At 38.1% G+C, this 25,499-nt stretch overlaps 3 protein-coding genes across 4 annotated transcripts in view; 2 read left to right on the top strand and 1 right to left on the bottom strand.

Annotated features, from left to right (window-relative positions):
• Window positions 1–10,495, bottom strand: part of LOC128013141 (rho GTPase-activating protein 29) — a 35,883-nt gene extending 25,388 nt beyond the window's left edge. The window contains exons 1-2 of one of the 2 annotated variants that reach the window (XM_052595874.1): window positions 10,331–10,495; window positions 8,471–8,843 (exon numbers count right to left, since the gene is read on the bottom strand). In XM_052595874.1, the coding sequence (XP_052451834.1) occupies window positions 8,471–8,753 (283 nt within the window). In that variant the 5' untranslated portion in view covers window positions 8,754–8,843; window positions 10,331–10,495. The remainder of the gene's footprint in view (window positions 1–8,470; window positions 8,844–10,330) is intronic. The other variant, XM_052595873.1, reaches the window with a different exon arrangement.
• Window positions 10,496–12,378: 1,883 nt separating this feature from the next.
• Window positions 12,379–16,616, top strand: LOC128013679 (F-box/SPRY domain-containing protein 1). Its single transcript, XM_052596816.1, has 3 exons — window positions 12,379–13,047; window positions 13,914–14,270; window positions 15,729–16,616. The coding sequence occupies exons 1-3, from the start codon at window positions 12,715–12,717 to the stop codon at window positions 15,912–15,914; spliced, it is 876 nt and encodes a 291-aa protein (XP_052452776.1). The 5' UTR covers window positions 12,379–12,714; the 3' UTR covers window positions 15,915–16,616.
• A 2,863-nt stretch (window positions 16,617–19,479) lies between these two features.
• Window positions 19,480–23,846, top strand: LOC128013399 (transforming growth factor beta activator LRRC33-like). Its single transcript, XM_052596357.1, has 3 exons — window positions 19,480–19,807; window positions 21,135–21,255; window positions 21,717–23,846. Exons 2-3 carry the CDS (start codon window positions 21,148–21,150, stop codon window positions 23,655–23,657), a joined length of 2,049 nt encoding a protein of 682 aa, XP_052452317.1. The 5' UTR covers window positions 19,480–19,807; window positions 21,135–21,147; the 3' UTR covers window positions 23,658–23,846.
• Window positions 23,847–25,499: the final 1,653 nt, after the last annotated feature.

Consider the following 25,499-nt stretch of genomic DNA (forward strand, 5'->3'; position numbering starts at 1 on the left):
TTATTGATTAAAAGTACAATACAACTGACTAAAATTAATGCATAAAACATGATATAGTCATATGGGCTAAATTTAAAGGATGATTTTGTCAAAACATAAAAACTATGACCAAAACAAAAAGCGGTGTAAAAATGTACACGGTCTTGCATCAATGTGATGGTAAGGTCACATTATTCATCAAGGGTCATTAGTAATCAGGGAACAGATATGTCTTGATTGTTGAGGAGCCTTACACACTCCACTTTGAGATTTTGAATCTCAACAGCTGATTCGGAATCACTTATAGAATGACTGAAGAATAGCTGATTGCGTAAAAGGAAAATGTTATTTGCTAAATCCATTCATTTTGGCAACCCATAATATCTTCACTCCTATTAAATATTCCAAGTAGTTATCCTCCAAAGTTTCCTGCTGCATATAAATCAGGAGCTTCGCTGGAGACAGGAATGTGCTTGTTTCTTTCATTCGTCCACACAGCTGTCGATCACTCAGAGAGCCGGAAAAAAACATCCATCACTCACTCCCTCCTGTTCCCCACGTTTAAGAGAAGAACTGAACCCCAGCATTCCAGCTATGCATCATTCAATATGACTAAAAATCTCCCACAGAGCAACGCTGACCAGAACACAGAGAGAGTCCAGCGCTCTACACGTGGATTCCCACGACCAGCTCATCTCAGGCTGGTCAAACCTGACATCCCGAAGGTAGAGAACAGAAAAAATGAAGGAGACCGGGCTTTATCAAAAGTCAAGCAGAGTAAAAAAAGCTTCACACAAGTCCTAATTAACATAATCTATAGAAATCTGCCAGAAAAAAAAACTAATAAAAATAATAAAGAGTTTGCATACTTCATCCTCTAAAAATGGCACATAATAAGTACAACTGCTTGAGGTTTAGAGTGTACAGACAGAATGTTTACAGTGTATATGAACCTTGTGTTTGCTATCAATTGGCGATTTATATCTGGAATGACAGGTCTGGAAGGTCATAGTAGTAGATCATCCGGCAAATTTGAATTCGCATTACTTTTTCATGTTTTTAACAGGTTCCAAGTGCACATTATGGAAATATTATTTGCATCTTGCTGTATTCATCCAGCATTTTTATGCAATGAGCCAGATTTGGCTAGAAAGCTAGACAAGGATATTAAATGCCATTTCTGTTATGTGTCTATTACCTAAATGTGCACTATATGTGTGCGCAAACATCAATGCATTTAAAGTGATAGTTCACCCAAAAATGAATTTTCTGTCACCATTTATTCCTCTCATGACATTTTATGCATTTTCTTTTTTCTGTCTCAACACCAATGGTGCAATTAGCCATCAAGTTCGTGAGAAAAACCAGACAGCCGTTGCTCGGCCAAGGATAAGCCTTGGACAGGGTTTCCCCTCTCAACATGAAGCTGTGTCTCTTTGATGGGCTTTCTAGAGCTCAGGCCTCAGATGCAAAAGAGGGGCCAATTAATCTTCAACCACTCATCTTGTACCAGGAACCCATTGCTCGAAAACAGGATTTGAGTCAGATCAAGTGGACTGGCCTATATGGTCTTGCAAAGCTATGCTAGAACCCCTCACGATGTGTGTGCGCTTGTGTAGGAGAGTGGAGGAGAATAATCCAATCCTGACGTTATTGAGGGTAAGGAGTTGAGGGGCACATTAAATCTACCGCTTTCCAGACTATTTTAATCCAGGGCCACTTTAATCTAATCTACAGGATGAATCTGCTTATCCTGAGTGGTGGGCTTTATTGGGGGTTGCATAGTATTAAGGTTAATCTGTAGAGCATATTTGCTAAATTGGTTTGAAGATAAAAGACAAAGCTACTGGGGCCCTCAGGTGTGGTGTCTTTTTACCACTGACCAACATTACAATTGTCTTACATTCTTTTGTGCCCTATGTTTGACTAGGTTACAGTTCTCTCCAAACGTGACTTCCTGTTGTAAACTTCCCTCATTTTAGAGCTCCTTATGTTTAAGACTTTGGGGTTGCACTTTATTTTACAGTACGTGTACTAGCATGTACTTATAGTGTACTTACAATGTATATATCTAAGAAAGTTCCCTAACTACATGGGGTAGGGTTAGGTTTAGAGGTAGGTTCAGGGTTAGTACCTAGTTATTACATAGTTATTGTAATTACTATAATAAGTACATAGTATGTACATGAGAAACAGGACTGTAAAATAAAGTGCTACCGACTTTGGATTAATTGAACACCTCAGCGGTTAACTGTCTCAGGAGCTTCTGTTTTAAGACTACTTTAACTACAAAAACGCATTTAGCCTGGAGACTACTGGTTTTAGTTTTTACTGTGTTTTTCATTCCTTAAATTGTGTAGACGGTTTGATTAAGGAATTATTCATTTTGAGAAATTTACATCGTTATGATGAGGAAGTGGTCATAAGTGGAAGTGGCCAATGGAGGCGGACAAATAGGTTAAAAATAATAATAATTCTCTTAAAATGCCAAAATATATGCTGTTTTTGAATGCAATGCCTAAAATAGAATAAACCAGATATCACAGAATAGGCAGTAAGCAGCTATCCGCAGCCCACACATGAAGACTGGTACAGCCAGCTCTGAAAACGCACACTTGTGTCTTATCTATTACTCTCTGTGTTTTGCTCAGGGTAGGAATGAATATGTCACCTTGCCCTACATTCAACTCTCCTTACAGGCCGTAATCTCTACTCCATGCCCATATTCTGAACGGGATCCACTATAGATAAGCATTGAAGTCTAGAAGAAACTGAACAAAAGAGTTGGGACTGATGTTTTAAACGGTTGTATGTGTATGTATATGGAATGGAACATCTTCTAAACAAGATTCCTAGCCATAACTCTACTTTTAATGAAACAAGAAAGTGTAATGTGATCTTCAAAGATGATCTGGACTAATTTACGAGTGCCTTTGAAGAAGAATTTCTTCAAAGCGACCCTTACAGGGATTCTTTATTAGAGAACTGACTGGTGGCTACAGGATCACAGCTGCATTAAAATGCCAGAACGAGCCACTGAAATGAGGCTGGGCGGCTAAATTTAGGCTGGAATTTCACAATGGATGATCTCTGAACAGCATATTGGTTTTCTCAGAGGCCCTGGTGCATGGCCATTTTCCCATAAAACTTCACAGAGGGACATAGAGAAGTTTTATTTCTCATTGTTTTAAAAAAAAAAAACATGGATGAAATGGATGCAACTTAAGTGTAGCTGTAAGAAAGAAACTGTAATCCATGGCTCGATACCAAGAATTACTCACGGTGACGTCTGACAAATGATTGGTGCTGTGAAACACCTGGTAAGAAGCTCTCAGCACCCAACAAGTTACACATTACCAAACACAGCACAGGGATACTGTGAAAATGACCATTTTGCTCACCTTTTACTGTTCAGCCAAGCAATAAAGTCAACCCATACCAATGACTCATTGAGAATACTGAAAGATTTATGCAGCCAAACACTTAAAATGCAGATATGACTCACTTTAAATGTAAAAAGCACTCACTCTCGTGACTCACGACATAAAAACAGCTGTGCTATAATAACTAATCATCATTGACTCTGACTGTATGAAGGGTTGAGCTATGTCTCCTAGAACTACTCTTAATATCTATAAAAATCTGAAATCTCTTTTGGATCAAAGCAGCACATGTGTATAATGCATATGGACCATACCCATGTGTTTGAAGGTCGACGTTCACAGGGCAAACGGTGTCGGCCACCAGCCCACAAATCACCTCACAACAGGGGCCAGAAAATCAGTTTTAGCCGATCCGGCTGGAGCACAATGTGGTGCTGCTGGGGATGAAGAGGGGTCTAATCCCACTCCCGCATCCCACTGCGAGGGCAGCTTGGACCCTCCACAAACTTGCCACAGCCACAATTTGAGACCTTTCAAAGCCATTTTGAACAAATTTAGTGTTGAAAATTAAATTGCTTCCCTTTTTCCATTACAATAAAAACATTTGGCGACTTTGATCTTACATTGATGGTGTGATAAAAATCCTACTGATTTTATGTATATTAAAATAAATAAAAAAGTTAGATTATAAAACACATCGGTGTAAAGTCACTGTATAGGGAAGGACAGTAGCACTGTCAATGTTTCACGCCGGTTCTTTTTGTCCAAAGTGTCCGACATTCAGCAACTGTTGATCTAAGGCACTAAAGCAACAAGTGAGCGTTTGTTCTGGAGGAATGCAGAGTATGTGGGGGGGATGGGAGAGGACAGGACTGCGTTTCCCATCCCTATCAAAGTGATGAGCCCAGACTGCGGTAATGGCCGACCTGGAGAGGGTCAATATTGATGTAACAGTTAAAAAAATACACCGGGCTGCTCCTCTCAAGGTTACACCAGCACAAACTCAAACAGCTCAAACAGGAACCACACAACACTGTCCTAAAGTTGAGATAACTGTTTACGTTTGGGGAAAACCGGATCAGTTTTAAGACTAAGAAACATCTGTGAGCTATACAGCAACACAAAGCATTTGAAATATGAGGGAAATTAAATAAGTGACCACTTGATTATTTACCCATCCTGCACTTGGGGGCAATAGAAACAATTTAAGTCCCTTGGGAGCTGCTAATAAACAAATCTCCGCTCTGAGGAGCATTGAGTTCACATAGACATTTGGGCAACTAAAGCAGTTTGTGGATTGATAAACATGTAGTCTATTTTGTGCTTCGGAATAACAGGTTTCACCCGTCAGCCAGCGGATTCTGGTCTGCGTGAGGGTGGCTGTGTCAATTTCCCAGCACACCAGACAGTTGTGTATAATTGCAATATAAGCGGCGCCTTCTAAACCAGTGTCTCAGAGAAATGAAACTTGAAATTGTGTATTCACACAGCGCTTTCAAAGTGATTATCCAAAAGGCAAAAAGCTCGCTGTGGTTCCCGTCAGAAATGAGCAAACGTGAATGGAGGGTCTCTAAAACATCATAAAGAGAGCAGTGAACCTTACACACTTTATTTCCCTCAGTGAATAGGGCCAGTATTCATTACAGGCCATCTTGTTTTTCATCTACCAAATAGCTGACACATGCCAACCATCCTGCTGCTTGAATGAGTTGCCCGTGGGACAAACGCAACACCTGATCACCTCAGCAAATCAAAGACACCGGTCTGAAAATGTAAGACAAGAGGTCAATGCAACAATGGACGCTCTGTAAATGCCACCTGCCATGCTTTATAGTTATAGTATACGATGTTTGACACAAATAAACTGTGAAATCCAAAATAGTCAAACTGAGAAGTTTGCCATATTTTAAAAGATGTGTATGGTTTATTTCTAAAATCATGTCAAATAAACAGTCTGTCGGAAACCGATAAACCACTAATTATTTGATTTTGAGGGCTGATAAATGGACAAAATTCAAATGTAATATTTTGTTTTAAATAAATAAGAAATTTTTAAATACATAAAATTCTAAAATATTGGCTATATTTTTGAATTTGCATTTAAATATTATCTGTTAATAATGTTTTGTAATAATTTATTATCAAAGCTCACAGGCACTTCCTTAATTGCGGTCACACACACAAAATAAAAATAAAAAAATAAATTAAAAAAACATATCAACACATCAAGTCAGTATCTAGTTTCTTCATCTTTAAAATAGGTTTTAAAGAAAAAAAAAACTATCCATCACACAATAATCTACATACTTCAATACTGACCTCTGAGATCAGAGCCCAAACTGCCAGTTATGTCCCAGGCCAGCGCAGACCCCAAAATAATCCAATCCAATTACCAACATGTCCATCATGTGTGGCCCCTGGGCAAGGTCATGATCTTTTCAAGATATTCAAAAATCTCTCTCATTGTGAAGACATCTTTACGGAAGCTGTCTAGACATCATAACTAGGAACGATGTGAAAACAAGCCATCGAGATGTTTTTCCTTGATTTAAATCCATAAAAACTATTAAAAGCTGATCATAAAATAGAGTGGCAAGCCTCGGTTGAGTAACTGCGCTGTCTATGAGAGCTGCTGCTCAATAATTGCCATTTAAGGTGACATGTTTGATTTCAGATAGAGAAAAAATGAATTCTAGAGCAGACCGCAACTCCCTAAGGAGGGATCTCAAGGTTCTTGCTATTCTTGCATGGGAAAGTCGACTCATTGCCAGAAGCTGCCAGTTTGCTCGAAGAACAAATCTAAGGATGAGAGACAAAGGAATTTGTCCTCACGTCAGCGCATGTGAATGAAGCAGATGTTTTGTAATTGGCCAAAATATTGCACTGCGATAATGGCTCCACGGTTTCTCTTTGAGAAACAAGGGGTGTCTTTCTGCATCCACGCACTGCGGAGACAATACGGCCATAAACTGAAAGGAACTAAATCACTTTCAATCACACCAGAGCAACTGATTCCCAGCTAGCTCTTTTATGCTCCGCGTCAGCCCCACCCAGTTCACCAGCAACAATTACCACTTTGAAGATGTGTGCTGATGCAAAACACTAATCACCAAGATACCAGCCACATAATGTTCATTTCCTACACACACACCAGTGTAAACAAGGCTCAAGAGCCACTTGTGAATGCAAACTTGGGTATTTCTTTAAAATGGCATCTGATGTGCGATTTTGGAGAAATCAGTGGCTGTGGAAGAAATATGATGAATTGTGAAGATATGTGCTGCTTTTATATGAAAGTAAAGCAGGGTGATGTACAGTATGGATTAGTTACATTATATTCAAAATGATTTTGTTGGTGAATTTCACAGTGATTTGAATGCTTTTGATTCATTTAATATTTGCAAAATAATGATTTACAAGTTTGTTATATTATATTTATCTTTATTATTGCTTTAAAAATTATATATAGTATTAATATATTCATAAATATATATGTGTGTGTGTGTCTGTGTGTGTGTCTGTGCTGTAAATATACACATTTGAATATACATATTTATCAAAAGGCTGAAAACATTATGTTATATTATATAATATGATGAAAAAAGGAGGCTGGAGTTCTCAGCACTCTCTCAAATTCAGCTTCCTGTCCAATTACTCTTCTTTCCTGCATTTAGCTGAACGTCAGCCGATTACAGCAAAAGTGCTGCACCATGACTCATATGTTAGTGTGTTACTAAGCGTATTTACATAATTTGGACCGATATGTACCACCAAGGCGGACACACAAAGGGATCTATTCAGAAATGTTGCACACGTGGTTAACCGTTAACATTTCCTCTCTAAAAGTGCAACTGTTTTGGCGGTGGTCTTTTTCTGATCTTTAACAAGGTCACCCTATGGAAAGATTCCACACCCGAGACAGATTTGTAAAGCGCCACACTTTCAGAACTATGACTACAATGTAAGACTGACACATAGTTTGTAAGTCTTGAGGGATTGGGAGAGTAACACCCCCGCTCAGATCTGGTGTTCCTACTGTTCAAGGTCCAAAACTGCGGGAAGGAGAGACCTGGAGGCCAAAAGCACCAGTCACACACTGGCAACTCTTAGAGTAACTCTCCAACCTAGCTGGGGTCAAGGACCCTCCATCACCCCGTCGAACAAAAGCAGAGATTCCAACAGACCCTGGACAACATGGCACAGACACAATGGGAGGCTGGAAACACCCCCAGGCCCCCCCTCCATCCCCTCCTTTTTAAGGAACTCTCAAGCAAAGGCAAGGATTAGCGCACTGGATCCGATCCAAACGGAACCGATTGACATTGCCTTGGGAATGCAGTAAGCACACATGCAAGAACAATAATCCCCTTAATCTTCATTCATTCCTCTATTATAAAAACATTTCTTGCTGTTATAAAACACTTCACTTAAGATTACAGAGTACTCCCACAATCAAGGATGTTATGATTTTCAAATTTATTATTTCACAGCCAAGTAGCCCTTTTAATACTTTAAGAAGCCATTATCGATTTCCCCACAACGTTTACAGTATATATTATAAATATTTTTTAAATGAAATTTTATTTTTGTGGTTATAACACACTTGGCAACTAATGGCATGAGTTTGGGGGGTGGGGCTTATCTGTTTGTCTACAGACACTAATTATTTTAAATTAATTCATTAATTTATTAAATATATGTTATGCTTATATCTATGATATAAGTACACACGAGTTTAAAAAGTTATATAAACATAATATTATTATGAACATATATTTTAAATGTTCATATACATAAATATGATATATATATATATATATATATATATATATATATATATATATATATATATATATATATATATATATAAAGAGAAAGTCATTTCTGGCTGTGAATTAAGCTTTGTTTAAGGTTTGTTTAAGCTTGTTGGCATAGTTGAATGAATTCACAGTATTGATGGCAAATAAACTTTCCCTTGCCATTGTCCAAAAAAGATAACGAGAGGTTAGTGATCGTGAGACCAAGGCTAACGCTGACCCCCAACAGGTTGAAACTCTTGACAGCAACAACAAGCTCTTTTCACCAATCCTGTGCGCTCTCACTCTTACCTTTGGTGTTAAAAGCTTCCTTGAGGTGGAGCAGCACATCTGCAAACCTCCGCACATCGTTGACCAGCTGCATGATACAGTCGGGATCGGCACCTGCCATGTCCATGCTGTCCGACCCCGAGCTGACAGAGCTCAAAGAGCCGCTCTTCGCCGATCGGCCCAAACCCCACGACCCTGAGCCCGAAGAAAGGGGGAAAAAGTGGGAGTTAGGAAGCAGTGCCATTCCCAGCGATCGCTTGTTCAGTCCTCCGCTGCTCTGCTGCAGCATCCCGGCAGCAAACATCCCAGCTGCAGCCAGTTTGAATGGATCCCAGCGCAACGTTCCCTGGAGACTCTCAGATTCCAAGAGTTTCCTCACCACTTACAGTTGGTCCTGTGTGCACAGTGCAATCAACGTATGGTTAAACCTCTAATGTTTAAAGACAAGAACAATTCTATTTGCTGGACTTTACTGCACATACACACAGGGGGAAATTTAAGCTGTGCTCTAATAGGGATGTCTTACACACCATATTGGTTTAGCCTTCACTAAGCCTCAACAGAGATATACATCGCAAATAAAGAAACCTTGAAACAGACTTAAAGGGATATGGATATACTTTGTGATGGGGATATTAGTTACAAGCAAACCAGGAATTCAAAGCAATAATTTGACTGTGACCTGAGGCTTAGAAAAAGCTTGGGAAAGTCTTCATGTCACTTTAAACCTCTAACCTCTAACTATCATGTCTCCCTCAGACAGTATTGTTTCACATATAAGACTTGTGTTGTTCATATCAAGTGCTTGTTTTATGACGTAAAAATGCAGGTAAACACAACTAATTTTTTTTTTAGGAAAGCCAAGATACTAAACTCAGATTAAAGATTAAATAATTTTTGAAAGAACTCACTGTGGATTGTAAATAAAGCTGTCCCTTGTTGTTATTCATAAGAAAAGAGAGCTAAAATAAAGCTTGTAGAACAAGTTATCCAAATATCTATTTTTTTCCATCAAACCACAAGTTCAGCCGAGCAATGACAAGTCATTCTATATTAAGAAAGTCCAATATCAAAAACATTCCTATATATATAATGAAAATAAAGTTAGAACTTCACAGAAACATAGTAACTGTGGCATTTACCCAGACAAATGAAAACTTAATTACCTCACATCAGTGATGGAAATGAGAATTCAAAGAGTAGAATGACCTTTTAAAGATCAGAAAAGTCATTAATATTAAGTTGGTTCATGTCATTGCCAAAAGCAGTTTGAGAATTTATATTTAGAAACAATATATTTATTTTAAGAGAAACATTAATTGACTGGTAGATAACTTGCTGTTATAACAAGCCTGAAGCATCTTCTCCATGACATCAAACACAGAATGACAAATCCACATCACCACAATTTGTACCAAATCCACCCCTTAAGTGCCCCTAAGTAAAATAATAATAATAATACAAATAAAAAACACTGAAATTGAAATACCACAGTCTAAGTGAAATAATGATGAAAGAGTAAAGCAAACACCTCAAACGAGTGTTAATTCTTCCAAAGACTGAACCCAATGTCAAATGGCTCATATTAAGTTCATTCCCAAACAACACAACATTTCTTAAATAGACCTGAAATAAATGTTGGGTGGAAACGTTTATAAAACTAACCACAAACTATCTCGTAAAACGAAACTTTACGTTTGTAGAACTTTTTCTGAGATGTTTTAATGCGACGTCGCGTCATTTTCTATTTAAATTCGCCGTGAAGTAATTCACCAACAGAAGTAGGCTTGTTCTTCAAACAAATGGAGATTTAGCCCACAATCCCACCAGTTAAGCAGTTCAGCCATAGATCAAATATGAAATTAAAACATGCAAACTCACTTGAGGAGCATATCTCGCTCATTGCACAGAGATGCATGTACACTGGAAACCACAATATATCCTAAATACCGTTAAATCCCAGGTCCGTTCTACCATTTCTGTCCCGTAAACCGAAATAATGCCGTGTATGTTCGCTTCACGTTCCCCTTGGCTTCGCCCCGCCCTCTAGTGGGTATCTAACTTCCGATTGGCCCCGGTGGGAAGAGAGGAGGGGCCTCCGTCTCCACCCACTTACAACAGGTGTACGGCCACTTTGGGTGATATATTAATATATACGTCTTCTATTCTTTTAGAATACATTAAATAATGCATTAAAATTAATTTTCCCGAACTTACTTGTCATATTCAGTTCATTTCATGCCATCACGAATCACTAGCGAACTTAAAATCTGATTTGGAAAGGGATTGTGTGTGTGTCTGTGTGTGTGTGTGTGTGTGTGTGTGTGTGTGTGTGTTAGTTCAAGTTTTAATTTTTTGTGTGTTTTTGTCATTTTTATTATCTAAATGTCTATTTAGTTTTAGTTCATTTATTTTTTGTTATTTTAGAAACCAACTTTATATTTTAAGTTAATGTTTATATAATTGAAACAAATGAAAACGTTTTTATGGTTTTAGTTTTAGTTAACATTAATAAATAATGAAATGAACCATGCTTAAATACAAGAATAAGAAGAAGAAATAGAAGCAATGCAGGAGACAGAAAAGTTTAAATGGTTTTTCCTGCTCACAACTCAAGTAGAAGTATAATAATATTTACTCCCTTATTTATAGTCAATATAGTTACACTAATGATGTAATTCCCCCAAGCATTAGTGGTGGTGGTTTACATAAAGCATCACACATCATATCCAGTCAACCAGTCAATCCGGCCTGACAGCCAGTTTCACAGAACATAACAAAAACCATGGAATTTATAAGTTCATAATATATAAACTTTTATGCAGAAATAAACCCACTGTACTAGATGTTGGGCAATTCAGAGGATGTGGCACAGCAATGCTGAGCCATACTGCCTGATCTAATTTTCCTCCTCTGGGAAAATATATGCATTCACAACCTTCCTGTTAGAGCTAATGATCCATCAGGCCTGACAGCACTCAAGCAACAACAGTAAATCATGCAGAAAACAGAATGAAAGATGCATAACCAAGATAAAACATATTCTATAGGCCTACAACATCAGAGAATTTCAGTAAATCTTATCTTTTTTAAAATGTTAAAAATAAATTACATCATTAGACCTTGCCATCTAAAGCCACTAAATAACCCTGAAGGTTTAATAATAGTTAATAATTAATAATGGGCCATTTGGGAAGTAAAATAATTACAAATCCCAACTGCTGTTTTTCTGAGAAACAGGATGAAGGCATGTATTACATAAGCCATGAATGTGGATTTTTTTTTCTTTCTAATAAACTGAACCTCAGCTATTATGTTTATGTGAGTTGAACTCTCTTTTATTCATTTGACATATTAAATCAGGCCATACTAGTATAATAGATCAAACGGCGCTCTCTGGTGGTCTTTCCTGTAACGTCGTATTTCCCCTCCCTTGCATACGTAGTCAACTGCCGAGGTCCTTGAAGAAGTGTAGAATTCAAAATAAGAATGGTATTGATTCATTTCCGCGATTTTTTTTTTAAACAAATCGTTTCAACGAACAGTTAAAAAAATTAACTATAACTTCAAATAATTTAAAACTTAAGTACAATTTGAAAGTTATAGTCATATAATTTTTTTTAAATAAAATTTCATATAAAACATTTCCTGCTAACCTCATTAATTTTTTTTTTTGTGTGGCTAAATTACCTTTCCATCCATTGGTCAAATCCTCGGTTCACTCCAAGTGGTTCTCTCATCGGTTCATGTTAACCTGGAACGCTACGAGTCGAACATGTTCAAAAGAGTCAAATCAACGAATCATAGAGGCGAGAAGCGCTCGCACCCATAGATATATGGCTCGCACCAATGAATCATTCAGACCGGATTTGTGGACCAGTTCAATCCGACTCACAAGAACGATTCATTCACGAACCATCATTAATGTGAAACAGAAACAGAAAGAGTAGCACGTTTGCTGCTTTACAACGTGTTATATATTATATTTAATTTATTATATATTTATTTATAAAGCGAGTCAATTAAATGATATACTTTCATACAATCCATTCTGATTACCGAGCTCGGATTTGTTCGCCGCACGCCGTCCAGGACCTTTACAATAGTCACATAGCTTGGATTTTGATCCATTTGGCCGCAACGGCAATAACATCGGGAGATGTGTCAGACGAACGCGCTTCACAGGGCCGCGGTGGGGTTCTGACCCGCTGTGCGATCAGGCTGTGCAGTTGTAAAAACGGTTGCGTTCAGCGGAGGAGTTTGACATGTCTGGCGCAGGGGCCGGTGGAGGGGCGCAGTCTGCGGGGCTGGGCGCTGCCGCCGCGGGCTGCTGCTCCTCCTCGTCTGGCGCCGGTTCTGCCGCATTATCAGGCGGAGGGTCGGGCATCGCGGGCCGGTTACCCAGCCGAGTTCTCGAGCATATATTCTCCTATCTGGAGCTGGCGGACCTCATGAACTGCTCGCACGTTTGCTGGCACTGGTACAACTGTCTGGCGGATGAAAACAGCGAGGTGTGGCGGAGTCTGTGCGCTCGCTTGCTCAGTGAAGAGGCGATGCGCTCTGATATCCTCTGCAATCTGTCTTCGTATAAAGGAAAAGTAAGATTATTAAAAATAGTTAATGTTAATACGTTATCCATTTAACTACTATAATCGACAATGCAGTTACAATCATGCATCGTTGTCATATTAAAATGTTTATTATTATTCAATAGGCTAGATTTTGAACTGGAATTATTCGCTTTTATGTTTCGAGTAATAAACACAACACATTTCTTTTATTAATCGTATTTTTTAAACAGTCATGTGAGTAGGTGACCGTCAGAATAGTGCTAATGGGCTCCCTTGTATGACGTCATTTGTAAATACTGGACCTAAATACTGCTTGCCTGCAATTTCTGCACACAAAGATACAGAAAATTGCTCTTTTCAAATACAAATTACTGAATTATTAAAGTCCTGTATTGACTGGTCTTATCAAAATTAAAGATTTATCATCACACTTGCAAAAACTATCAAGGTACTACAGTGTTTTCTTGAACATTTCCAGTGCGATCACCATGGTGTTTTGAACATGTAACACGGTAATGTTAAATGTGTTTAATATTTATTTACATATGTTTATGTCGTTTTACCCTGTTTGTGACACTATAGATACGGATATGGCACAAAACAACCAAATAATTTGTGGACCACAAAATCAGTCATAAGGGTCAATTTTTTAAAAATCTGAGATACATACATCTGAAAGCTGATTAAATAAGCTTTACATTTATGTGTGGTTTGTTAGGATAGTACAATATTTGGCCTGAGGGACAACTATTTGAAAATCGGAAATCTAAATGCTGAGAAAATTGCCTTTAAAATTGTCAGAATGAAGTCCTTAACAATGCATATTATTGATAAAAAATGAAATTTTGTTAGACGTAAGTTTGGGGTAACTTTAATTTTCTTTCTGTCCTCAGCTGAAGTCTTTCCAGCATGCTCTGAGCTCCCATGACTGCTCCAGGAATGTATACATCAAGAAAAACGGGTTCACTCTGCACCGCAACCCCATCGCCCAAAGCACCGATGGTGCCCGTGGGAAGATCGGCTTCTCTGAGGGCCGGCATGCCTGGGAGATCTGGTGGGAAGGTCCTCTTGGCACGGTGGCGGTGATTGGCATCGCGACCAAGAGGGCTCCCATGCAGTGCCAAGGCTATGTGGGGCTTCTAGGCAGCGATGACCAGAGCTGGGGATGGAATCTAGTAGACAACAACCTGCTTCACAATGGAGAGGTCAATGGCAACTTCCCACAGTGCAACAACGCACCAAAATACCAGGTAGCAGACCTTGAGATTGTACTATATGTAAAAATCTTGCCATTCCAAACTTATTTAGAGACCTTCATGTAATTTCTAACCTGTATGACTGACTTTTTTTCTGTAAAACACAAAAGAAAATGCTTTAGGGTTATCGCCTTTTTCATATAGCCTTTAGGTAGATCCTAATTTGCATGTTTATGCACTATTCCAATGGTGTAATTGTTCTTACTGAAACTTTTTACAAGAAACAGGCATTTAAAAAAACTGAAAAGACTAAATGAGAAATGTTGGACACTCAGCTGTCAAAGTTTCAAACCTCACAATATCAGACTCTTATGATCAATGACAAAATGTCCTTGGAAAATCCATACACTACAATAGAAAACACATAGTCTATAGTGTCACAATTTTACTTGAAATTGATAAAAGGCTTACAATTCTGTTTATCATACAAAGTGACTTACAATATGTCAGCCAAGTCATATAGCCATATGAATTAGCCTAGTTTCACGCTACCTTTATAGATTATTTTTGGATTATTTTTGTCCCAAGTAGATCGAAAACAGCAGAAACATTTTTACATTTCAAAGAAGAAAGTGCGATGACATGAAGCTGAGTAACTTGGTGTTTGACTTACATTTTTAAGGGGGAACTATTCATTTAAAGAACAAATTTTCCTCAAAAATTTGATTTGTTCTCACTCTCATTTTCTAAACCTCTTATCTTTTTAGTTAAAGGAGACATTTTTCATCATCTTGGTGCAGCTCTATGTGCATTCCATACAATATTTATAGTGACCACAGTTTTCAAGCTCCAAAAAAAAAACACACCATAAAAGCAGTTATAATATGACTCATGCACTATATTCCAAGTCTTTCAAAGCTGTTCTTTAAATTTATGTCAGAAACTGAAAATTATAAAATGACAATTATTATGGCTGAAAAATTCATGATTTGCTGAGAATCTCCACCAAAGCTCTAATCTAAAATGACAAATTGTTGTTTGTACAAAGGTATTGTGCTGCAGAAGATTTAGAAAAAAACCTATAAAGGCTAGAATTCACCACACTACTTAAATTCAAAATAGATTTTAAAACACTAGGCATCACTTACCAACTTTGTATATGGTTACAGAGATGAACTAGATATACACTTAATCTCACACAACATTTTATATGACTTTTCAAGTCATTCCGAAAATGAAACATTCACACAGAAACGGGAAAAGATGTGTTCTAAAATTGACTCATAATTGTAAATCATGTTTGATTTCCATCTGTGTGTGTGTGGTTTAAAATCTTGTTTGGGGAAAAACAGTTTGAAGACTCAAAATAATTCCTTTTGTGTCTGCTTTTCTCATCTCCTTCTGATGGAAAAATACTAGCATGTAAGTTTGGAACGACAGGGGGAAAGGGTAAATGATGACGTTTTCCTTAAAAAAAGATGTAGCTGTAATATGTTTGTATTTGTTTTCCAGATCGGGGAGAGAATCCGTGTAATCCTGGACATGGATGATAAGACTCTAGCCTTCGAGCGAGGTTTTGAGTTCCTTGGAGTGGCGTTCCGAGGGCTGCCCAAAGCATGCCTGTTTCCAGCTGTGTCAGCCGTCTATGGGAACACTGAAGTGACTATGGTCTATCTGGGAAGACCCCTGGATGGATAAGTAGGATCTTGATGCCACTATTAGAACCAGATAGCATCATGGGAACTGCTGCTTGACATAGATAAGACTCTTGGCTTTTCACATCTGGACTAAAAAATGGCGAAACTGGTGGTTGGTTGCGGGCTCGTTGATGGATGTCCAACACACATCTCCGGATTTCAGTTGAACATCAATTTGCTTTTAATCCTTTTCGAAGACCTGGGACATTTTTTTAAAATCTGGTTTTAATCTAATTTATGAAATCGCACAGGGAGCAGCTGTTCTATTTTCTGAAATGCTAAAACATAAAGCCAAACTAGAAGAGACGAGTGGCAAAGTTTTCTAATTCATTACCAACATTTTATAGCACAACGCATGGGATGAGAAGCTAATGTATGAGTACGAGGAAGGCTCAAGCTTCCACACACAAAAACAAATGTATGTGTAGGTAAATGACATGAAGTAAACATGCCAAAATGATGTACTGATATCTTACCATTGCTTTCTCCAGAGCAGTTATCCGCATGCAGTATACAAGTCTCTTCCTCTGGTTTTATTTTTATTTTTCAGGACAGGCAAAGGTAGTATGTCGTTATTCCGTTTGTTACTGTACATCTTAACTGTGATGTAGAAGTGTATAGTATTTATTTATTGAGGTCTATCTTTGCTATACCTGAGGTTATGGAGACTCCAAATAAACTCTAAATTGTGCCAGACTGTGAACGTATCTCAGCCTGTTCTATTGTTGACCTTAATGTGGATTCATTTAATCTGGTGATGTAATGGTCTATCATATTGGGATCTAGAAATTCATGAAAAGCCCGTAGTTGTTCTTATTTCACCACAAGGTGGCATCCGTCATCATAAGTTCCTCCAGTGGTTGACATCACTCGCCCTGTGGGTGTTTATTTTGTGCACTGCAATTTCTTTATTTAGATAGCTTAAATTCTTTTAAAATTAGATAATACAAATAAAAATGAAGATTTTTTTTTTTTGAAGAACCAGAGTTCCCACTGTCTTTCAAGAATATGTTAAGTAGCATAATTATAAAATTGAGATTGACAGACCTGGAAAAGTAAATTAATAAATCTTATATAAATATATATAATATACATGCATACATACATTTTATGAATAAAACAATTTCCTAGTCATTTTAAGTTGGAAAACATTTATTCATGTAGAAATTCTGGGTTAAAAATATTAAATATTAAAAAGGAATTCTTGTCCTTAAGCCTTATTCAGTAAATCATGAACAATTGGATGCATCATTGGGCCTTTGAATATCACTGTCGACAATACTGTGGCCATGGAGTCCAATCCAAATCCATGGTGTCCAAACCTGCTCCTGGAGGGCCACTGTCCTGCAGTATGTGCTCCAACCCCAACACACCTGAACCAGCTAGTCTAACGGTGCGTTCCAAACGGGATATATCGCCCTCCAAAGGGTACTTTGGAGTGAAAACGATCATGGCTGCCATATTGAAGGGTCGTTTCAAACCAAAGTTCTCCAAACTGGCCACTTCAAAGAGCCCTACGGAATGAAGGATTTCGAAGGGTACAACTGATGGACACTTCGTGCTCCCATGATCCTTTTTCCCAGATTATTTGCACGATGACGGTGCCTCCATGTGGGCAGGTGATGATGACACAGAAGGGCGTTTCAAGAAACAGTTTTTTGGTCCCCTACACCCTTCAACCCTTCAATGCTCTCACTCCGGAGGGTAAACCCTTTGAAGGGATTAGGGCATAGGGATGAACCCTTCTGCATGGAACGCAAGGAAGGTCTTACTTAGGGTGTATTCACACCAGGAAAATCAACTAGTTCACTTGCTTTGGTCCGGAAGAAAATCAATGTTGAATTTTGTTTTTTGTTAGCTTCATATTCAAGATTATTTGTCACATACAACGTTATATAACATACAACAAGCAGTGAAATGTAGGTCTGGCATACTCCTTTTCTGGGGGTGGTTCACTTTCACACTCCCCTTTTTGCAAGTGAACCAGAAACTAAACAAAACCACACGTGTGATTTAGGTCATCCATTCATTGGTTCATGCATTCAACCGTACCAGAATTCGATTGGAGGTGGATCGAGAACACTTCAGCAGGGTCTCGTTACAGTTGTTTGGTCTGCACCAGAGTGCGATTGCTGTATTCACACCTGTCCAAATGATCTGCACCAAAGGGGAAAATTAACTTGACAGGTGTGAAACCAAACAAGACAGGTGTGAATGCACCCTTATTCTCAGCCTCAGACATCATGCCCACTGACTGAACATCTCCTGCATATGGCAGTACTCACAATTGGAAACACTTCAGGAGATTCAAAGTCAGCATCAGATTGGTAGAAGTATACAGTATTTCTGGGAAATGTGTGTATTGCATTTTTAACATTCCAGCTGGAAACAAAGATGCCCGACTGCCGCCAAACCCCCTCATGGAAGAAGAAATTTGGCTTGTTTACACCTGTGTCAATGAGCGCTTATCGGGATCAACTAAAAAATGGATTTTCAAAAGTAAAGTTCTTGCGGCATAGTCAATTTAAGATTCGTCCAAGAATTGTACACACCGTCGTGTTATTGTGGCAACATTTCCATGCCCCTAAACATGATGAAATGCACAAGATGAAACACGATTGGTTGCTTTACCTTTCAGTCACATGGCCTCTTGAGCAGTCCTTGGCCATTCAAAGCAGCCAAGGTTCCCAGACTTCTGCCGTCAGTCTGAAGGTCTAGCTACACGAGACATAATAAAAAGCTTCCAGAAAGGTTTGTCGAAGCAACTGGAGCTAAACTCTGCAGTATAGTAGCCCTCTAGGTCCAAGTTTAGACACTCCAGGCCTAGATAATCCCTAGCAACTGCATAGACACACATAATGAAACTTGAAACACTTTAGCAACTGTGAAAATGACCAGGATCACCTCAGCAACACACGAAAAACACAACTGCACTAAGAAAGGTGCAACACCTTAGCAATCACGTAGAAATGCACTAAAAACCACCTGGAAATCGCCATGGTGTGGGAACCACGTACAGCCCGCTAGCATCTCGTTTTGCACGAGCAAAATGTCATTATTTTCAGCTCTTGCTATGTCTTATGTATGTGAACCTAAGGTTTTAGTGCATGCAGCACTAAACATCTGTAAAACAGGTCACAAAATATTTGTTTTCGTGCACAAACCGGATCACTTTCAGGTTGCTGAATATCAGCAGACATGCTTGTAAATGCAGCAATGTGGTACGGATGAACGTTTTCACACCTTTCACAATAGCACGGCTTGCGAGAAGAATGCGACAGTTTCAACGAGCAGAAGTGATGGGCCTGCATCTTTCTAGCAGGAAGGGTGTGAGCTCTTGGTGGTTTCCTCTCGAATAGTATCTGATGAGTGAAACCAGTAGTGGGTACTTTGGGTGTGTTCACTTGGTAGGTTTGTGGTCTACTGAACAAGACAGAAATAAGGTCGAAATGTATGTTGCACAAACATTTACATGAACCTCAGGTGCGACGGTTATCACGTCAATAATTTCCCCCATGTTTTTTTGTTGTTGTTGTTTGTTTGCTTTTATGTAAGAACCATTAGATGTCCTTTATACGCATTCTCCTTCTCTGCTAGTGTACTGAAACTGAAATACTTTTGCTGTTGTGGGATGTGGTAGATTTTTACATATTTAATGTGCATATTTCTGACCCTGCAGCGTGCGTGTGAAAATGTATGATCTTGGCTGCCTTCATGTGACTGCGTTTCCGTTGCTTGCTTGCTTCCGCAATTACTAAAGACATTGCAGAGATGCAGATGTCAAGCACTTTGCATCTCCGGAGAGACCAAGCCAGCAGAACCTCCCCGCAAACCGATGTAATGGTCTTCTGTGAACTTCACAGAGGAGTGGAGGGCGCGATCCTGGCCACTGGGGTAAGTGTGCACGCTTTATACCCATGTGAGATTGTGTGTAAATATGAAACGGACAGGGTGAATGTTTAATAGCAGCTTGTCTTTTGTCATTTATCTTTCATTCAAGATGACTTTCAGTACTGTACACTCATTTACAAGGATAATCACCTGTGCTATCTTACTCAAGGGTGTAATATCAATTTTGTGGTGATCAAACTTTAAAGTTCTTGCAAGATTTTGATGCATTTGTCTACACAGTGGATCCAAAAGTATTTTGACTTGTAGGTTACAAAAAAAAAAAGAAAAAAAAAAGCTAATTAGGTATCAAACCAACTTGCACCTACAAGCAAATCTCTTTTTAGATCTCGCAAATGATGACCTTTTAGACTTAACTTCAGATCTGTGCTCTATATACAGTATATACTGTTTTTTATATTATTAAAAACTTATCTTTGGAAAAAGTATTTACTATTTTTTTTTTACTATTAAAATACATAATTATTATCAAATTCTTGAATTTAAGTTCAAAGGGAATTTTTATTTTTGATAAATGCCATTTGGTTTTGGTATTTTGGTAATGCAGTGACAATTAATAAAATGTTTAAGTTTGCTATAAGTGTCCAAATGTTTTTGGGGCCAGAGTGTATAGATTATATAGATTTGGCGGCCTTATGTCCCACGTGGGATGAAGAGGATTAAGATAAAATAAGAAGATATAGATATAGATTCATGACTTTTGCAGGATCTGATTTCTAACCTTTATCACAGTTGGCACAAGTAGATTCATTTTAGAAGCAGCCAAATTTCCGCTGTCCCTGCCACACGTAGACCGCTTGGTGTCAAAGTTATATATATTTCATAACAGATATTTATGAAACTTGTAAACAGGAAAAGTGTGAAGAAGTGAAGAAGTGTCTTAAGGAACAATTTTAGTGTCTAAAAGATTTGAGATTAACTTTATATTCCATATATGTGTACTCATATGTTACAAAAATGAAATGAAACTGCAAAAGCAATGTGTGATTGCGAGTGGAGCTACAAAATAATTTTTTAAGAACTTCAAAAAATAATTATATAAATACATACACCTTTACATGGACACTGTAATTGTTCTTTTAACAGTGCATTTATAGAAAAAGTATACATAAATAAAAAGTGATTTTATATATATATATATATATATATATATATATATGTATATATATATATTATATATATATATATATATATATATATATATATATATATATATATATATATATATATATATATATATATATATTATATATACATACATACATAAAATATCTAAATATTAATTTACATTTGTTTTATTACTTCTTCACAGTGATCATGTTAAGATGCTGGTGTTCGATCGACTGTCCATCGTGCTCAGTCACGCAGTGGTGCCGCTACTGGTGGTCCTGCTTTCAGTCTCAGGACATCCGCAGATCTTCCCCTGCAGGCTGGTATGTGAGAAAAAGGAAGATCGTACAAATACATCTAGATGAACACTGATGCGTATGATAATTCTCTGAAAGGGAAATAAGAATATTGCTTAAGCATATTACATTACACCAAATCTCAAAGTATGATGTTACAGTTGTTACCTTAGTAAGCTGATGTATTCAGATAGATTACGTTATTTTAAATAAAATAAAAGTATTTCATTTAGATGTTACCATATGAAGGACATTTTTAAGTTACTTAACATTTTTACCAATACTATTATGAAGTTTAATCAGCAAACGACATGGGCTAAATTTGCTTGTTTGTCTATTTTTGTTGTTCTCCGTGGGCTTTGCAAGTGAAACGGCATTTAGTGGAAATTATTAAGCGCATTATGATACTATTTATACAAAATTTCCATGGTGTGTAAGAATAATCTAAATCAGTCTTTCCTTTTTTTTGTCTCTCTCCACATCTCAAGATCCAAAGCACGGCTCTGTGCAACAGCTGTCAGCTCTCTGCCGTACCAGATCATTTACCACATCAAATTGAGGAGATCTTCTTAGACAAGAACCGTCTGTTAAATCTGCAAGATGGTTGTCTCTCCAGATACCCTCTTCTGAGGACGTTCAGCTGTGCAAACAATCGGCTGATGATGGTGGAAGAGAGGGTGTTCTCTGAATCGCCTCTTTTAGAAAACCTTAATTTAGCTAACAATGAGCTTTACTATGGACACAAGCAGGTGGCCCAGTCCTTGAGCACTCTGTCCCAACTAAAGACACTTGATCTTTCAGGTAATGGCCTCTCGGAGGACATGGTGTCTCTGCTGGTACAGAATCTGTCCTCACTTGAGTCCCTATACTTGTCCCAGAATGCCATGCTGAGGCTGGATGAGTCAACATTCAGAAACCTTCATCAGCTTCGGGAGCTGAACGTCGAGAGAAACTTGCTGTTTGAGATCGATGGAGCGTTCGATCATATGAAAAGACTCCAGAGGTTAAACCTGGCCTTAAACTGCCTACCATGTTTGGTCAACTTTGAAATGACCCAACTGCTGGTCCTAAACGCCAGCCACAATTCCATTGAATGGTTCATTACCAATCAAAATATGACTGAGACTTTTCAGCTGGAGACGTTGGATCTGTCTGACAACCATTTGCTCTTCTTTCCATTCCTTCCAACAAATAACCGAATACGAACTTTGCTGTTATCCAATAATCGAGTTGGTTTTTATCAACACTTGTCAAATGACACATCTTTAAACTGGACCACTAGTGTTGAGTACTACAACTTGGGGCAAAATGTAAGCAGCATCACAGTAGAGCTCTGGAATGAGAACCTTCATGGTGATCTTTCCTCAGTAGAGCTCCTGGACCTGAGTGAAAACAAGGTGAACTACTTCCCCAAGGGATTCATTCAACAGATGCCGTCTCTTTACTGGCTGAGGCTGAGAAGTAACTGTTTACAGTCCTTCAGTTTGACGCCTGAAGATCTACCAGTCACCCTTTATGAACTGGACATTAGTCGAAACAGGTTAACTGAGCTGAAAGCAAGCCAACGCTCCATTAGCGAGCTGAACAATCTCACGCATCTCAATCTGAGTACAAATGACCTTCAGAACCTTCCAACTAGGATTTTTGCTAGTCTACCGAAACTCCGCACACTAGATCTCAGTCACAACACTGTGGATGTGTGTTACTTGCCAAGTTCGTCAGGATGTGTTGTGTGGTCCGACATCGTTTCCCTAAAACAACTCTATCTTGACGGCTGTAGCATTCAGAACATCCCGTCTTTAGCGTTCAAGGGCACACCTCTAACCCATCTCGAACTTTCAAACAATCCAGACCTAAACCTCAAACAGGAATCTCTGGATGGTCTCGCAAACACTTTGCAGCATTTGGGACTTGGTAATACTGGTCTTCAAGCTTTTGACTTCTCTCCGTATAGCCATTTGAAGTCTTTAAACATCTGTAGAAACTCACTACCAAATGTTCCCGAATCTCTAGTGGCATTAAACCTAAAGCTTCTGGACTTGAGGGATAACATGTTGACAACCATCCCGTCCCAACATGCTGGCATGTTAGCTCAAAGACTGCAGACTGTTTATATGAATGGAAATGCCTTCAACTGTTGCCATTTGGACTGGTACAAGACCTTCGTGGAGAATAAAGGCATCAGCATTGTAGATCTCTCAGAAATTACATGTTTGGACTTAAACCACAGGCGTCACAAAGTTGTACTTTTTGACGCCATCCACTGTGGTGGTTCCAGCAATGAGGAGTCTGTTGTTTGGTACATTCTTCTCTTTGTAACAGTCAGTGTTTCTATCATGGGTATATCCATAATTTACATGCTCACATTTAAGCCAAGAATGTTGCCTCGTGCTATTAAAAAGAGATGCTGGAGACCGGCTCCTTATTGAGAAGCATGCTATTGTAAATCTAATTAATACCTCTGTAATATAAGGGGCAAACATGGTAAATATGCTTTTAAAGGTTGCTACTTTACATACCGGAAGATAATTATGATATTAATGTGAAAAATTTAGGCCACATTGGTCTGTAAACATGAATGTATTTAATTCTATCATCATTAAAATGCATAAAAAGTGTTTGGCTGCTGGATGGTTTGTAAATGTGAAAGATATGCTCCCTTTCTGAACAAAAGTTGCAATTATACTTTCAGTCATGCGTTAATTCATTTGGCAAAAGCTTGATCCAAAGCAATTTCAATATCATAGGTAATTAAAAGTTAACCTAATTAAGTTAGGTCATAAAAATATTGAGGGGACATAATTTTTTTAATGTTTCTAAAACGTCGAAATATCCAGTTACAGAAATGCTTCAGAACATACAAGTACGAAAAACATCATAAGAACATTTAGAGAATGTGGTTCTCTGACCCTCCCATAGACCGCAAGGTTACTACTATGATCAAGTTCCAGAAACGTAGGAAGGACATCATTAAAATAGTCAATATGACATCAGCGGTTCAACCATAATTTTACGCCATTGTAGAGAGTATAATGATGCATGTGCTTATTTCCGCTTCATGTAAACAACATGCACATGGCGCTGCTGATTACATGCATTGTTTACATGAACCGGAAACAAGCGTAAACTATACGTCATGATACTCTTATCTACACTGGCGCACCACTGCTGGCGGAAAGAGCAGGAGAAGAATTATTGAATAAAGTTATTATTTTTGTTTTCTTTTCATACAAAAAGTATTTTCATAGTTTCGTAAAAATTACAGTTAAACCACTGATGTCACATGGACTATTTTAACAATGTCCTTGCTACGACCTTGATCATGGTAGTTCCCTTGCTGTCTATGCAGGGTCTTAAGAGTTCCTGAGCTCAATTGGTAGAGCATTGCGCTATCAAGTGCAAGGTTGGGGGTTCAATTCCCCAGGAACACATCAAAGGTAAAAATTGATAGCCTGAATGCACTGTAAGTCACTTTGGATAAAAGCATCTGCTAAATGCATAAATTTAATTTAATTTAACTTAATTTTAGAGCTCATGGATTTTATCAAAAATATTGTAAGGTCTTATGGGTTTGGAACGACATTAGGCTGAGTAATTAATGACAGGATTTGTATTTTTGGGTATTTTTGGGTGAACTAACCCTTTAGTATGACTTAAAAAAAAGAAAATAAATTGTGAGAATATTCCATTTTATGGTTAGCCTAATGGTTAGAGAGTCGCACTCGCAATCGAAAGGTTGTGAGTTCGAGTCTCGGGCCGGAAGGGATTGTGGGAGTGCATGTACAGTTCTCTCTCCACCTTCAACACCATGACTGAGGTGCACTTGAGCAAGACATTGAACCCCCAACTGCTCTTTGGGTGCCGCAGCATAAATGGCTGCCCACTGCATGAATTCTAAGTATTGGTAACCATACTTGGCAGAATGTCACTTCACTTCACTTTTATTTGTTATATTTTACCCTGGACCACAAAACCAGTCATAAGGGTAGATTTTTTGAAATTATGATTTATGCACCATCTGAAAGCTGAATGAATAAACTTTCCATTGATGTATGGGTTGTTATGATAGGGTAATATCTGGACTGAGATGCAACTATTTGAAAATCGGGAATCTAAGGGCGCAAAAAAAATCAAAATATTGAGAAAATCACCTTTAAATTTGTCCAAATTAAGTTCTTAGCAACACATATTACTAATCAAAAATGAAGTTTTGATACATTTACAGTAGGAAATTTACAAACATGATCTTAATACTTAATATCCTAATGATT

Source organism: Carassius gibelio, chromosome B24 (assembly GCF_023724105.1).
Source record: "Carassius gibelio isolate Cgi1373 ecotype wild population from Czech Republic chromosome B24, carGib1.2-hapl.c, whole genome shotgun sequence".
NCBI classification, from domain to species: Eukaryota; Metazoa; Chordata; class Actinopteri; order Cypriniformes; family Cyprinidae; genus Carassius; species Carassius gibelio.